At 36.9% G+C, this 16,177-nt stretch overlaps 2 protein-coding genes across 2 annotated transcripts; both read right to left on the reverse strand.

The window, feature by feature from the left end:
• Positions 1–234: 234 nt before the first annotated feature.
• Positions 235–1,185, reverse strand: LOC102003475 (olfactory receptor 5D18-like). Its single transcript, XM_005408199.1, has one exon. It carries the CDS (start codon positions 1,183–1,185, stop codon positions 235–237), a length of 951 nt encoding a protein of 316 aa, XP_005408256.1.
• A 12,412-nt stretch (positions 1,186–13,597) lies between these two features.
• On the reverse strand, positions 13,598–14,578 carry LOC102003791 (olfactory receptor 5D18-like). The gene has a single exon (XM_005408200.1). It carries the CDS (start codon positions 14,576–14,578, stop codon positions 13,598–13,600), a length of 981 nt encoding a protein of 326 aa, XP_005408257.1.
• Positions 14,579–16,177: the final 1,599 nt, after the last annotated feature.

Below are 16,177 nucleotides of genomic sequence, written 5' to 3' on the forward strand. Positions count from 1 at the left end.
AGTGTCTGATTGGGTGATGCTGTAATAGAATTAATTCAAACATTCAGATGAAATGGATGAGTGCATTCATTATATTGTATCAAACCAGAGAAAAAATGTTATTCTAAACACTGAAAACTATCACATATTTAAAATTTTTAATGGATTATCATAAAATTCACTAACCTATCAACAATAAAGTATATGAAAATGTGAGATGTAATTAAGGCATAAATAAACCCACATCAGTTTGAATCATGTGGATGGAGAATGCAGTTTGGAGTAGATTAGCCTCCTGACCGTGTCTTTCACATCCTTGTTCCTGAGGCTGTAGATGAGGGGATTCGGTATGGGGATCATGACTGTAAAAAGCACAGTAGCCACTTTGACCAGTAGCCAGGAGCTCTTGGAGCTGGGCACACAGTAGAGAAGGACGATGATGCCGTGGAAGATGCCGATGGCCGTGAGGTGGGAGGTGCAGGTTGAGAAGGCTTTTTGCAGCCCACCCTTGGAGGGCATCCTGATGATAGTTACAACTATTACCACAGAAGAGGCCAGGGTGATCAGGAGGCTGCAAGCTTCAGTGGCTATAGAAATTATAAAACATATCATCTGGCTGAAGGAGGGGTCTGAGCAGGACACAGAGAGGACAGAGGAGTACTCACAGCCAAAGTGATTTATGATGTTGGACTCACAGTAGGACAGCTGCACAAGTGAATGTGTGATTGTCAAGAAACAGAGGCCACCCCACATATAAGTCTCTGCTACCAGGAGAGCGCAGAGCTTAGGAGACATAGCCACCGTGTAGAGCAGGGGGTTACAGACAGCCACGAACCGGTCATAGGCCATCACTGCCAGCATAAACATCTCCGTAATCACACATGCACAGCCGAAGAAAAATTGTGTCATGCATCCTCTGAAGGAGATGCTTCTGTCCTCCACAACCAGGATTTCTAACAGCCTGGGTGTGAACACACTGGAGTAACAAATGTCCAAGAAGGAGAGGTGGCTGAGGAAAAAGTACATGGGCGTATGGAGTTTGGGGTTGATCTTTCTGACCACTATTATGCCCAGGTTCCCCAGCAGGGTGACCGTGTAGATGGTCAGGAACACCAGGAAGAGGGGTGCCTGGAGGTGAGGGTATTCTGAGAACCCCACCAGGATGAAAGAGGTCACAGAGCTCCGATTTCCCAGATTTAACAGCATAATGGTTAATGAGGAAAAAGTAGATAAAGTGGAAGGAGTAGAAGAAAACTCTGCAGCAGAGCTTGAGGCAGTTGGTTGGGAGAAGCTGGGCAGAGGCTCAATGTGAAGCACTGAGGATAAGTGCGGTCCACCGGCACCCGGGAGGCGCTGCTTCCCTTCCGAGTGGTATTTGGCCCCTTTTTGCGCTGGGGAATCAACTTTGTTCATTAGCAACTCAAACTTCTTATCTATGAAAATGTAAAACATAATAGTATAAACAGTATTATATGTAAAAATAGTAAATATAAATAGAAAATAAGATAATCTGGATAAAACATATTTTGAAGAAATCAGAGGAGACATAGAGCAAACTCAAACACACATTAAGCGAATCCTAGTAGCCATGTGACTATGGATATGGAGTCTTTGAAAAGATCAAATATTTTAACACATGCAAAAGTATAATAAATAATATTGATGGAGGACAAATATATCTTGTCTGATATTCCCAGGTCTCTAGTGATATACTGAATTTCTTCCTTTCTAGGCATATACTACTATAAAGAACTGTTAAAACATCTTCTTAAGGCAATCTTTAAGTGGTTCAATTAATACTCCTAACAATGCTGATGTTACCTCACCTTTATATCTACTATATGGTTACAGATATACTTTAAACGATAAATATGAAAATCTGATGTACTATATTGAAGATATCCTTAAAAGTTTAATATTGATCACCTTCTGTTGGTTATGTGGTTGGCTTGTAGTACACATCATATTAAACAGAAAGAAACAACTTATGAGAAATAATAAACTATATAAACAGGGTAGTATAAGAACTACTGACTCTTATAAAACAATCAGAATGCTTTCTTCAAGCTGCAGACTTGGGTGTGGTGGCCAAGTATGAATGCAGTGTATAAGATTCAAATACATAAATGTTATAGTTCCATATGCCATTAGGAGCTTGGTTATTATGTGTTCCATATCTGAATAAATCACTGATTCTGTAAGCGGTTGTGAAGACCCAATAAATATCCTGTGTGCATCTTGTGCACATCTGAAAACTGGCTCCACTTGCGGTCTTGCCGTAGCAACTGAGAGTCTCCTGTGAATGAAACCTACCACTGCCATCCCCAGGTACAGAGAACCAGCACTCCCATCACATCATCCATGACACAGGGCATGGGGTGGACCTTTGTGAGTGTTATTCGGTCTGTTACATGTGTGTATAGAAGAAATTTTGTCTTTATATTCAGGTAATTAGATTGCTTTTATCGGGTTACAGCCATGTGCGTTCAGAGTTGGTCAAAGCCTGTGTCTATTGTAAGGATGCCCGATGAAACCACCGTATCAGAAAGTCTCTGACATTGGCATGGAAACAGAGCTTCTGAATGCTCAGATCATACAGTGTCTACTAGTAAGAAAGCAACCATTCCAGTAGCCTCCAAACCAAGGTCTAAAGAACACTTGACACAGTTTGACAGCAAAATATTCTTAGATGTTTTCATAGGCCTTGAATTCAATCTTGATTACCAAAACCTGTACTGTGCATTCCATACATTAAAATTCCTGCCTGCACATCTAATAATCTTTGGAAAAAAACCACAGAGCTAATCACAGAAAGAAACCAAAGCACTAATCACACAATCAATTCTATATTTGAACATCAGTCTTAATTTTTCTGATAATATTGAATGTTCTTTCAGTTTTAGGTCCCAATAGACACGTTTCAGTTTGAGAAGTTATTTTTAGCATCTTTCACTTTCATAATATAGAGTATTTGTCTTCGTCTTTTTTTTCCTAGGTAAAATGTTGACTTTTTTGTTTGTTTGTTCAGTCATTTACTTCTTACAATAGTTCAAAAATGTCTTGCAGAGTCAATTTCTTGGCACAGCAATCTTTCTGAGCTGATAAAGTAATACCTTGGTTCACGAAAGGAAAGCTTCTGTTTGCAAGCAATTCTGTTCATAAACAAAAGTACTGGGCAAAATTTTGCTCCAGTTCATCAATCATCGGTTGACAAACACAACCATGGCCATCTTCCTTGCACAAGCACAAATGCAGCCATGTTCTTCAAAACCCTACACAAATTAAATTCATAAACTGAGGTCCACTAAGCTAAGAGCCAGGCTCACTATTCCAAGAAACTCTTCCAGCTCCAGGTAGAAAACATTCAGTTAACTTCTGTTACTTGCTCTATGTCTGTCTTAGAAGCTCAGGTTAAATTTATAAACTTAGCTCAATTTAATACTATGCTAAACTCTGCCCATAGATTACCACTAAGCCATGCACTCTATGATTTTATGCTGACAACTTTGAGACAAAGTTCCAGATGGTGCATTTATTATTACGCATCATACCCTGGTAGATTCTCTCATTTCCATTGTTCATTGAACGTCCTTTCATTCTAGCTGGATGGGTGACATTTCTTGCCTTTTATATGGGGCTTTCTGTCTAGAACCCTTCACTACAATTTCAGTTACTCCTAATACTACTGATAATCAGTGACCATTCCACTCTTACGTTCTCCATTATAATATGGGCAGTTTTTGGACCCTTTATTAAATTATCTTTCATCTCATCTCTGGAAAACTACTCTTAGTGTAGTTACCATATGATTTTAATTTAATAAGTACTAAGAGCCATTGCAATGTGGCAGAGAAGAAAGAATTTAAAGATGATCTTCTTTATGCATCTCTCAATTTGGAGAGCAAGGTCTCCACTGCATACTTACTGTTTTGCAATTACAACAGGACTGAAGAATGGAAACAGAGTTCAGTAATTGCAGAAGTACTGTCATGGTGATCATTTCATTAAAAAAACAGTCAACACATTGTTTGGATTATTTATGTTGTGTACCATGGATATACTGGGTTTGAACTCTCCATAATTATATTTATGGCATTAGAAAAATAGATCTAATGTATTATATTATATAATACTTTTGGTTTTTAATAAAATAATTTTCATGTCTTTATTTCAAACGGGTTGGTTTCACCATTCGGTGATACACTGGCTTCATTTTCCTGAGATATAACATCAGCACCTTGTTCTGCAGTCACTGTTATAATCTCAAGTTATGGTCAGGAAAATGAAAAATAATGAAAAATTTCAAAATTGCCTTCTCCTTCATTCTCATGGTCACCCGCCATGGTTAGATATGCTGGTTCCTCGCAGCCTGCTATGTGCCAGTGTAACTGTTCTTGAGCACCAAATGCAATAACTGAAGTGCTCGTGGTAGCACTCTCATACAAAACACTTGAAACTGCAGAGTGTCTTATGTGGGTTTCTACAATGTTGTCCAGGTAGTGTATCAGTATTCTGTTGCTAATGAAATGCCCAATTGACAGCAGTATTTTAAAATTTGATTCTATAAAACATATATTATTTTAACCCACTGAGATTGTCCCATTTATCTTCTAGCGTTTTGTATCATATTCTGTGTGAATAACAAAAGATGGATGGGATTCAAAAGATGGATGGGATTGCTTTACATTTCCTAGATGGATCTTCCTAGAAAACATTAATGGATATTCCAAATGTCACTATTTTCTCCTCGTCTATTTTCTTTTGCATCTAGATCATCGCCATATTTACAAAATGATGTGCATCTCTTTCTGTTTCATTTGTTATTTATGACTATGTCTTTCACCTTATTTTTCATGAGTTGATTAAACTTTAGAGGGAAAGCTTGCATTCAACATTTCATTTAAAACCACTACACACATTGTATTTAATATAGTGTTTACAGACATATCTTCAAATTCAGTAAAACAATACTAAGAATAGTCAAAGGAGAATTTCTAACCTTGAACATCCATTAGCTAAACTAAGTTGATAATACTCATCCACTGCTAACCTATATTTATCCCCCCTAATTTTTTTTTTTGCAGATTTCAGTATATATCATATGACAATGAAATATTCCCAACATTGATCATACTCACCAAAAGCCAGATTTCCTTGTTGTACATCATAAACTGATTACTTTCTTGCCATTACTGATAGACTACTTGCACAAGCTCCCTCAAAATTGAAATGTTCCTTTTCTGTTTCTGTTCCTTTGTAGGCAATGTGTAAAATTTCCAAACAATTTAATTAAGGACGCAATTAATATTTTTAAAATCATCAAAAACGTTGATGGAAGTTTGCAATGCCCTGTGGAAGATTCGCACCCTGAAACTATATTCATAACCATGTTGTTTGTTACACATTTAAATTCTTTCTTTGGGGAACTAAACCCAGGAGAACTGACATCTGTTCTGACAAGATACAAACAAAATAATTAGGGGAAATTTCTCTTTTATTACTTAAAATGTAATTTCTTCTAAATCAATGATATTCTGATATTTGTATCATAAGGAAAGAAAACAAACCAACTTGACTCTATACAGAGGTGGCATTTCAGAAAATCATATGTGTGGAAATATAGCAACAAAAACATAGTCCTATCCATTCCTGTAAACTCAATATAATAGAATTGAACAATGACAGACAACAGCTAATATCATTTCTTTCTTTGTATTTTAGAGATTATTTGGGATGGCATGAAAGCCAAAACTGAAAGGAAAAAGACAGCTAAAATCCACATGGGTACAGTAACTTTTGTGCAAAAGTATCCATATTTTAAATTTCTGATTTTAAAATTATTATGATGTAATGCTAAATTCCAGTTTCTGAATTTTGTTTATTATAACATGCCAATTTTGTCTAATGATTCTGAGTATATGATACTAGCTTCTTTTCATCTTCCAATGTGTGATTTCCATACAGTGTAAGAATTTAGACATGTACATACATGTACACTTATGCACACACATGTATGCACACACATACACACAATGTAAGCCATAATTTTCTTAATACCAGAATGTGTTTTTAGATTCAGAATGTATTTTTAAATTTAGTCTGTGGCAGCTTCAAAAGATGGATGGGATTGCTTTACATAAAGAGATTTAAAAAAGCAGCAATCTTAATTACAAAGACCATGTCACTATCTTACATTTTAATATGGAACTATTTCAGTGAAATTCTGCAAATTCAAAGCTGGAGATTCGTTTCAAAGAAAGGTTCCTACGCTTCTCAGTCATGTAATCAGTGAGGGATGGATTGGGTTATATAACAGCCCCTCGGTGGATGGACATTTGGGTTGCTTCCACATTTTAGCAATTACAAATTGTGCTACTATGAACATAGGTGCACATATATTACTGTGATATGATGTTTTTCGATCTTCTGGGAAAATACCCAGCAGGGGGATAGCTGGGTTGAATGGGACCTCTAAACCTACTTTTCGGAGGAATCTCCAAACTGATTTCCACAGTGGTTTCACCAGTCTGCATTCCCACCAGCAGTGGAAAAGGGTTCCTATCTCTCCACAGCCTCGCCAGCATTTGTTATTGGATGATTTCTTGATGCTAGCCATTCTTACTGGGGTAAGGTGGAATCTCAGTGTTGTTTTAATTTGCACTTCTCGAATGACTAATGATGTTGAACATTTTCTCATATATTTATTTGCCATTTGTATCTCCTTGTCTGAGAAGTGTGTGTTCATCTCAGCTGCCCATTTTTGGATTGGGTCTTTGAATTTGGAGGGGCTGATATTTTTTAATTCTTTATATGTTCTAGATAGAAGCCTTTTGTCTGAGGGACAGTCAGCTAAAATTTTTTCCAAGTTTGTGGGCTTTCTTTTTACTCTGCTGGTGATTTCTTGTTGGATAAGAAAATTGTGGTACTTTTATATAATGGAATATTACTCAGCTGTAAAAAAAGAGACTCGAGGCTTTTATAGGTAAATGGTCACAACTAGAGACCATACTCATAAGTGAAATAAATCAAACATACATGTGCAAGCACCACATTGTTTCACTAGTGTAAAACCTGAAAGAGTTAATTTAAGCTAGGAGGTATGATAGATATTGTGAAATGATAGGAAAGCACTCAAGGGTAAAGGGCAATTGGGATGTGGGAAAAAAGAAGGAAAATAAGGAGAAATTTTGTATGTATGTATGTGCAGGATAGTTAACATGGCTGTTCTACTGTCTTCTATTTCTTTGCTGAAAGAAACTGTCAATGAGTCCTTGGTTGATCAATACTGCATGTCTCTATCTGTTTTCATGAGAAACCACTTTGAAGATATCAATACGTAATACAACAAGCATTGTTAATTTCCTACCACTTTGTGTGTACTGAAAGGAACACAAGATGAAAAGAAGCTAGTATCATATACTCAGAATCATTAGTCAAAATCAGCATGTCATAATAACGTATTGTCTGTACTGTTCTTTTGCTATTTTGTAAAATGTTGTCTGTCTGTTAATGCTCTCCTCCTTTAAAATTAAAAAAATAAAAAACAACAGCCCCCTTACTACCACAATAAATACCATGAGAAACAATGGAAGAAAAGATTTGAAGAGTGTTGAAAAAATCAGAAAATACTTTTAAAAAGAGATGTTATTGTTTAAGAGATTTGACTAGAAATATATTTCAAAAAAGAATATATGGGTCCAGTAGACTATTTAAAAATAATAAAATATTTTCAGAACTGTAAAATATAATTGATTAATTTGGTATACAAAATTGATCTTATCCTCAAGGAGTCTCACAGAAGATAAAAGGAGATATAAAATCAGATTGGAACAATGAAACCGTTAGAACGCAGACTTGGAAAACACTTGAATAATTTCTTTCTAATAATTAGCAATCAAGAATGTTACTTCAAACACCCTGAAATTCTAATAGTTCACATCACAAAGATAGGTGATGAAACAAGTATTTTGTAGGTACCCATCAGCAGTCATCCTGTTTACAAAGCTTTTTTCCAATTTATCCTGTTTTTGTTTTGTCCTTTTCCCTTCCTTCCTTTCCCTCTTCCCCCACCCTAGTTTCGCTTTCCTCTTGAAAATTATCTTCCCGTTTCATGATATCTATTGTACCTTTTGGTTTTTACTTACCTCTTCAGTTTCCTGAATTTAATTTTTTCCCCTAACCCGTGACTGCTGATGGCTAACTGCAATTCCAGAAGGGGCAGCACAACGTTTCAGCCTTTGATTTGAGATGTAGCCGTGTCATTTACTCTTGTTCACAAAGTGTGAACAGGTGGGATCTCAAGACTCAAAGTGTGCCTTTAGTCTTCATAAACTCTAGTGCGGCTCTGCTTTGAATGGAAACCAGGAGCCGAACGAGATGGAAGACACACAGACGTGGCCTGAGGTTTCATTGATCAAGTTAGCTGACTTGACACTCACGGAGATCACATAATAAAATACAGCATCTTCAGTTAGGTCGTTGACATACACGCTTACTATTGCCTTTCTGGAGTTTAGAACTGTTTCTTTTACACCTTTAAATGAGAGATGCCTGAAAAAGATCTCTGAATTGCATAATATCAGCACGCTTGGATGCTTTGTTGTATAATCATCAAAGAAACTCTATATAATTGAGATCTGTATTATTTTTACCAAGGAAGATGAATCGAAAATAACCTCAAACAAAATTTGCAATTAATAGTAAAAAACTGATGCACAACCACATCGGTACAAACAGTAAAACCATGGTGGTGAGCACACATTTTACAACATTTAAAAGTTTTTGTGCAAAACTTCGGTAAAAGAATATCATTTCTAAGACCAAATATAACTCAACCTCAGCAGATTCTGAGATTTGTAGGGCAGGTGTGTTTGTTGTTTTCATTTGCATGCAAATTTTCCAGTGCCGAAATCACCCATATGAAATTAAATATAGGGCTGGGGATTTAGCTCAGAGGCAAAAGCGCCTGCCTGGCAAGTGCAAGGTTGTGAGTTCGGTTCCCGGTACCAGAAAAAAACCAAAACAAACAAACAAACAAACAAACAAAAAACCAAAAAACAAAAACGAAATTAAATATAGATGTTTTACACATTTGGTGCATTATAATGAAGAGATTTTAAAATGCTAATTTTATATTTACAGATACATTTTCTCATATAAACTGTAATTTTTTAGGTAATCTCAAACTTAGAAAACTTCAAAAAACTTCAAATAAAGTAAATTTGACCTCAGTAATATTTTTAGGTACACAAAGAAAAGCAGTAGTGTTTATTATGATATCTGAAGATTTAGTTTCATAGATTAAAAATTTCAACACTAGTAATAGAGCAAATAATTTAAACTTATTTAATTGAACAATAGTGGGCACAAATATGTGACTCTAAATTGGAGTGTTACTATAGATTTATGTACTAACTTATTTTGAATAATTGCTCTGAAAATAAATGATTAATAGCTATTGCATATTTTATATATGTAATTTCATATTAACTTCATAAACTTCTTCACTTTTTGGTTACTGTGGCTCTGAATTAGTCAATTAAATATGGGAATGGTCATTATATAAAAGTTAACAGCTAACAGGACCAAAAAGTGTGAAGTTTTATAAATAAGAGTTCCATTTATTTTTTTAGAAAAAGGAAACCGCAAGGAAAGTAGTAATGACAGTTCATGGGAGGCTCCTGTGCAGAAGGTTTTGTAGCCTCCTCCTGTTGAATGCATTTTGATGACTGTGATAAAAATGAAAACAGAGAAAGTATGAAGAATCATCAGACTGTTTATTGCACTGAATACATGAGGGGTAAAAATGTTCTTCCAGGTAATCTGGGGGTCAGAGCAGGAAACACCAATACTATCAGCATGTTGAAGAGTTATAAATTTAGTCGCATAGAATTATGAGTTTCAAGAACAAACAGCTCATAAATAAGGCATAGCCCAAGAAACTTTCCCAATCACCAACAAAGACTGAAGTTTTTAAGACATGACAGCTGTGTGGAGAACAGGTTATAAACTGTCACGAAGAGGTCTCATGTCAGCACTGCCAGCGTGAACCTTTCTGCAAGCAATAATATGCACACAAAAAAGAACTGCAGGATGCCTCTTTGAGAGAGGCAGTCTGCCTTCTACAGTCAAGTTATTCAGCAGTTTTAGAATAAATGCAGAGTTTAAGAAATCAGCAGGAGACCTGAACAAGACTGCTCATATCTGTTTTTGCATAGACATAGAAAAGTAGACAATATAAGGCAATGCTAGCAACATGGAGAAGCAGACTTTAATATATTCATTTAATATAACACTCTTTAGTAACAAAAAGTAATCTTGGTTATACCTGATCACTTAAATATAGCTTTAAACAAAATACTGAACAATAAGTGTCATATGTAATATAAAATAAGTGCTGTTTCAATGTGTATATATTTCAAATGCAGCCAAGTTTAAATTTATGTGCTCGAAACCTATACTTATGTGTTGTAGCTAGAATGAAAATTTGATAAATATCACAGGCTTCACAATGAAGTTCATCTCTAGCAGACCAGGGTAGGCAACTTGACCCAAATGTAACTATGTATAATTTGTAATGTGTTAAAAATTTTTTGTCTTTTTTACATTGTGGAAAGAAACATGATGGTTTATTATTTAAAACACGACTATATTATTGTCATATTGGGAGAGACAGAGAAAAAGAAAGAGAGAGAGGGAGAGAGGGAAGGAGAGAGAGAAGTTATTTTAACTCAGTGACTTTTAATATTTATAATGCATATAGATTATCTTACTATGTTTTGGAATAAATTGTATCACAATATTTAAAGAAAAATGTAAAATCTGTTAATGCAAGGTATGAAGAAAATCATAACAGTGACCAGGAGAGCGTTTGCTGGTGTCTGAGTGAGAAAGACTTTGATGTGGGCAAACATCCCAGGCACTTCCCTTACGTGTTCATTTCTTGTGCTGTAGAGAAGAGATTCGGCACTGGCACTAGCGTGTTGTGAGCCACAAGTCTGATGAGAAGCCGTGAGCTTGCAGATTGGAGCACACAGTGGAGAAAGAGGAGGACCCCATCGCAGGAGCAGGTAGCAGTCAGGTGGGAGATACAGATGAAGAAGGCTGTTCCGAGTCCACCCTTAGAGCCATTGTAGGGTGAGAGAAAACAACAAAAACCCAGAACACAAGGATGATCCCGACATTTGAAGCCCCTTGATGGTATAAATGATTAAACCTGACAGCTGCAGACCGTCTGACCTGAGTAGGATGAAGAAAGAATGAATTCTGAATCTATCCCTGGCAGACCACTGGTCTCAGGAAGGTGGCAAACATTCAGGCCTGGAGAATGCAGGTTCTCTCTGGCACAAAGTCAAAGTGGCTCAACTGATATTGGCAGAGCTACTTCAGTCAATCACTGATAAATGTAATCAGCACGTACTGAAATCATTTACTGCTGTGCTCGCTTTGGCAGCACATATACTAAAATTGGAACCATGTACTGATGACAAATACATAAATATTTAAATATGCAAAACACCCCACAAAAAGCAAAAAAATTGCTTTTGCTACATACCATTGGAGTAATGATGCTACCTAAATAGGAGCTCTGGAGAGTATAAATATCAATATAACAAAATTTCAAAACAGGATAATAGGAGGATCACAATGGGTAATACATTTCATATTGTCATCTAAATTAGTTACACAAAGTATAAGATATAGGCATTTAATTGTCCAAACAATATTAGCACAAACCATGCTTTTAATGAACTCAGAGAAATTAGTAGTATAAGTATGTTAATTATCATATATATATAATATTTATTTTACTTTTCCCTTCCTTCTTTTCTCTTTTCCTCCATCTCAGTTTCTCTTTCTTTTAAACAGTTTTTTTTCCTATTTTACAATATGCATTTTACATCTTGGATCTTATTTACCCTTTCAGCTTCTCAAACTAGGAGGACAATGCAATGTTTACACATGTGAGTCTGGTTTATTTCACTGAGTATGGTTTTGAGTTGCAACCATTAACCTATAAAAGTCTCCAGTTTAGCCTTCTTTATGGTTGAGTAGTCCATTGTTTAAAAAGACCACATCTTTATTATCCATTTCTCCAATGATGAGTATTTGTGTTGTTTCCAAGATTTAGCTGTTACAAATTGTGTTGCTATAAATATGGGTGCATATGTATAGCTGTGGTATGGTATATGTGAGAAAATACCCCGGAAAGGAATAACTGGGTCAAATGGACCTCTAATCCTAGTTTTTTAAGGAATCTCCATAGTTTAGACTGTTGCAAATATTTTGGAAATCAAATTTTGATTTCCAAAATATTTGCAACAGTCTAAACTCCCACCAACAGCAGAGCAGGGTTCCTTTTTCCCCAGAGCTCCTCCAGCATCTATTACTGGTTAATTTCTTGATAATAGCTATTTTTCTGCGTTGAGATGAAATCTCAGTGTTGTTTTAATTTGCATTCACCAGTGACCACTCATGTTCAACATATTTTCATAAATTTATTCACTGTTTGTATTTCTTCATCTGAGAAGTGTGCATCCTTCTCAGACGCTCATTTTTGCATTCAGTCTTTAAATTTGGGAGCCCTGATTTTTTTGAGTTCTCTACATGTTCTCGATAGCAATCCTTTGTCTGAGGAACAGCTGGGAAACATTCTTTCCCACATTGTGAGATGTCATTTCACTCTGGGTGGTTTCTCTCACTGTTCAAATGCTTTTTAGTAAGGTAAGATCCCAGTACTTGATTCTTGGTGATCAGCAAGTAATGATAATTTAACTTCTTCCTGTCCTACATTGTACAATTTTGTAAGAAATTTGGTAAAACATGATAATCATGCATGATATTTTTAAAAGGAATATAACTCTAATATGGGTTCAATCAGATTTTCAATAAATAATAAATAACATCAGAGCCACAGGGTCACGAATGAGAAAACTTGAGAAATGCATATTTTAAAAAAATAAAATAATCATTTTTTGTGATAAAATGAAGAAAAAACCTTAATTTATAATGCCAGAAATAATTTAACTGTACCACAGTGTACACTTTGAAAAGCAGATACATGTTTATTTGCCTATACATTTTTCCATCTCAGTGTAGTCCAAGACTTAAATATAAGCCAGGCATAGACACTCCGGGATTGTGAGGTAGGATGATTATAGGTTTGTTCTCAGCTTGGGAGACATGAATTTAGTAAGACATTTTCTCAAATTAAAAACATAATAACGAGTTAGAGATATAGTTCATAGAAACACCCAGGGTCCAGTCTTCAGTTCTACAGAAAGCAGTAATTACACCTTGCCTACTTTGTGATCTTGGTTAAATATTTCTTAATGTGCTAATTTATACTATGAAATAAATTCAGTTCTCTCATTGTAACATATAAAACCTCACAACTATGTAGTTTACTATGTTGTTGGAGGGACATACAGAGAATTTACCTTCTCTTATTCACAGGTGATCATTAGAACATAGCGACATGGTTTAATGAACATACACACATATGTCTTTTCAGTACATTTTGCATGGACATTTGTTATTCATTGGAAAAATTCTACGGTCCTAGATGAAAATAAATTTTCAAACATAAGTAAAGAAGATTATGTGTGGATCTGTGTGATTACTTTGAGTGGGAATTAACTTTTATGCAGATCAATTTCCTGATGGTCTCCTTCACTTCTGTATTTCTGAGACTGTAAATAAGGGGATTTAGCATGGGGATCACAATGGAGAAAAACACAGTGGCTACTTTGCCAAGGATGGAAGGACTTCTGGAATTGAAGACGCAGTACAAAAGTAGAATGACTCCATGGAAGATGCTGATGGTGGTCAGGTGGGAAGCACAGGTGGAGAAGGCTTTTCGGAGTCCACTCTTAGAAGGAATCTTAATGACAGTGATGACTATGAAGACATAGGAGACAAGGATGATCAGGAGGCTACATGTTTCATTAAATATCGTCATAACAAAGCATATCAGCTGGCTCAAGGAGGTATCTGAGCAGGATACAGACAGGACAGCAGAATACTCACAGCAAAAGTGATCTATGATGTTAGACCCACAATAGGAAAGCTGCAATAGGCAGTACGTAAGTATTGAAGTACAAAGACCGCTCCACATATAAGTTCCAGCCACCAGGAGAGCACAGAGCTTAGGAGACATAACAACTGTGTAGAGCAGGGGATTACAAACAGCCACGAACCGGTCATAGGCCATCACTGCCAGCATAAATATCTCTGTAATCACACAGGTGCAGCCAAAGAAAAATTGAGTCATGCATTCTTTAAAGGGCACAGTTTTGTCTTCCACAATTATAATCTCTAACAGTTTGGGTGTAAGTGCAGAGGAGTAACAAAAGTCAGTAAAGGACAAATGGCTGAGGAAAAAATACATGGGGGTGTGAAGTTTAGAATTCATCCTGATGATCAGAATCATGCCTAGGTTTCCCAATACAGAAACGATGTAGATGGTCAGGAACACCAAGAAGAGGAGCACCTGGAGGTTTGGGTATTCTGAGAAGCCCAAGAGGACAAAAGTAATGCCAGCCTTCTGCTTCCCTTCATCCCACCTTTGGCTTCTGTTGGAGGATGTCAGAAGGTTCATTTTGAGCAGCTCCATATAGCGGAGTTGGTATCAGGCAATGCGGTCTCCCAGGGACTGCCCTCTCAGGAGAGTCAGCAAACACGCATCCATTCTGCTCTTTTGTCCTCTTTTCCTTCACTTGCGTCATTGTCCACTTGTGAGTGATTTGAACAAAGAGTGTTTCTGTACCCACCAGTGACTCATTTTTCTCATCTCTAAAACAAGAACCATAGTGCTCATCTCATAAATTTATCCCGCAAAAAGTAAACATATGTACACATACCTACCACTTACAATTTTTCTGGCTCTCATGAAAGATTGACTGATCATGAACGAGCATACAATTTCAGTTTAAAGTTAGTTAAATGAGAAGGAAAAGAAGAGCAATGAAAGGGACAGGAGACTTGGAAAACAACAACTTGGTGAAGAGCAAGACAGTTGATCCCTGAGACTCAGAAGGGAGCTGATTGGCAGTGCAGAAAATATGGAGAGGCCAGCGATATGGAGCACAGAGCAGAGAGTGACACTGCATGGAAGGCTGACCCTGGGTCTTGGGAAGGGATCGTTTCTTTGCTGACATAAGATATGACTGAACAGGGTCAGCATCCTCAGGGAGAAACAATGAGCCACGCCTACAGACCCAAGAGAAACCCACAGCTACCTTAATGTGCAAGAACCGTGTGAGGTTTTACTCTGAAAAATGCGTCCTTCTCTAAGGCATGCTAGTGTTGAAGAAGCCCAGTACAGTGCCTAACACATTTCAGATGATTTAATGAGGGGTTATTTTGGCAAGAGTTCGTGTTTCAGACTGAACTACAGAAACTGCAGAACAACTACATTTCAGAGTTTCTGGTGTCAACCTACCTCACTGCCTGGGTGGCATGGCTACAGAAGATAATCACAAAGAGGGTGTGGGTAAACATGGGCTCTTCCTGAGAAATTTAAGTTTAAGTCAGAAAAGATGAGAGGATATATCACCCTCTGCATCGAGAAATCATGGCAATAACATGTGAATTTCAGGTGGGGCTGGGTCTGAAATTGTTGGCATTAAATCCATCAGTCTACTTGAACTCCCTCCCTGCTGCCTACATCCAGCCCAGAACTGAGTGGTGTACTTGCTTGCTCCATATAACAATGTCAGTGGGAACATGGCTTGGCCAGGATGATTGCCAAAGCCTGGGGAATATGGACAGAGGGGCGTCCAGAGTAAGGGTGTGTGTCACTCCCCAAACCGGAGGAAGACAGAAACTAGAGCTGCAAGATGGATGAGAGGTCTAAATAGAAATTATTCACCAACCTTGACAACTGGGAAAGGCAAGGCAGGATCCGGCATGCCTACATGCACACACACACACACACACACACACATCTTAGTAGTGACTCAGTATCCCTCCCCTATATGTGGTGTATTCCAATTCTGCAGATGGTGGAAAGAAGACATTCATTCATAAACAGAAAAAACTGGACACGTTTCAACCTTTTTTCTCCCTTCACTGTTTTTATTTTGAGGGAGGGGCTTTTATTCTTATTTTTCTTTGCTTGGCTCAATACATTCTTGATTAATCAAAGAGTCAGGTAAGTAGTCAAAGAAGAAATTAGAAAGTTCTTACAATCAAATGA

Source organism: Chinchilla lanigera, unplaced genomic scaffold (genome assembly GCF_000276665.1).
Source record: "Chinchilla lanigera isolate Chin_1 unplaced genomic scaffold, ChiLan1.0 scaffold00110, whole genome shotgun sequence".
NCBI classification, from domain to species: Eukaryota; Metazoa; Chordata; class Mammalia; order Rodentia; family Chinchillidae; genus Chinchilla; species Chinchilla lanigera.

Coding starts and splice junctions, on each gene's coding strand:
- LOC102003475 (XM_005408199.1), bottom strand. CDS start 1,185: ATGCTGTTAAATCTGGGAAATCGGAGCTCTGTGACCTCTTTCATCCTG.
- LOC102003791 (XM_005408200.1), bottom strand. CDS start 14,578: ATGAACCTTCTGACATCCTCCAACAGAAGCCAAAGGTGGGATGAAGGG.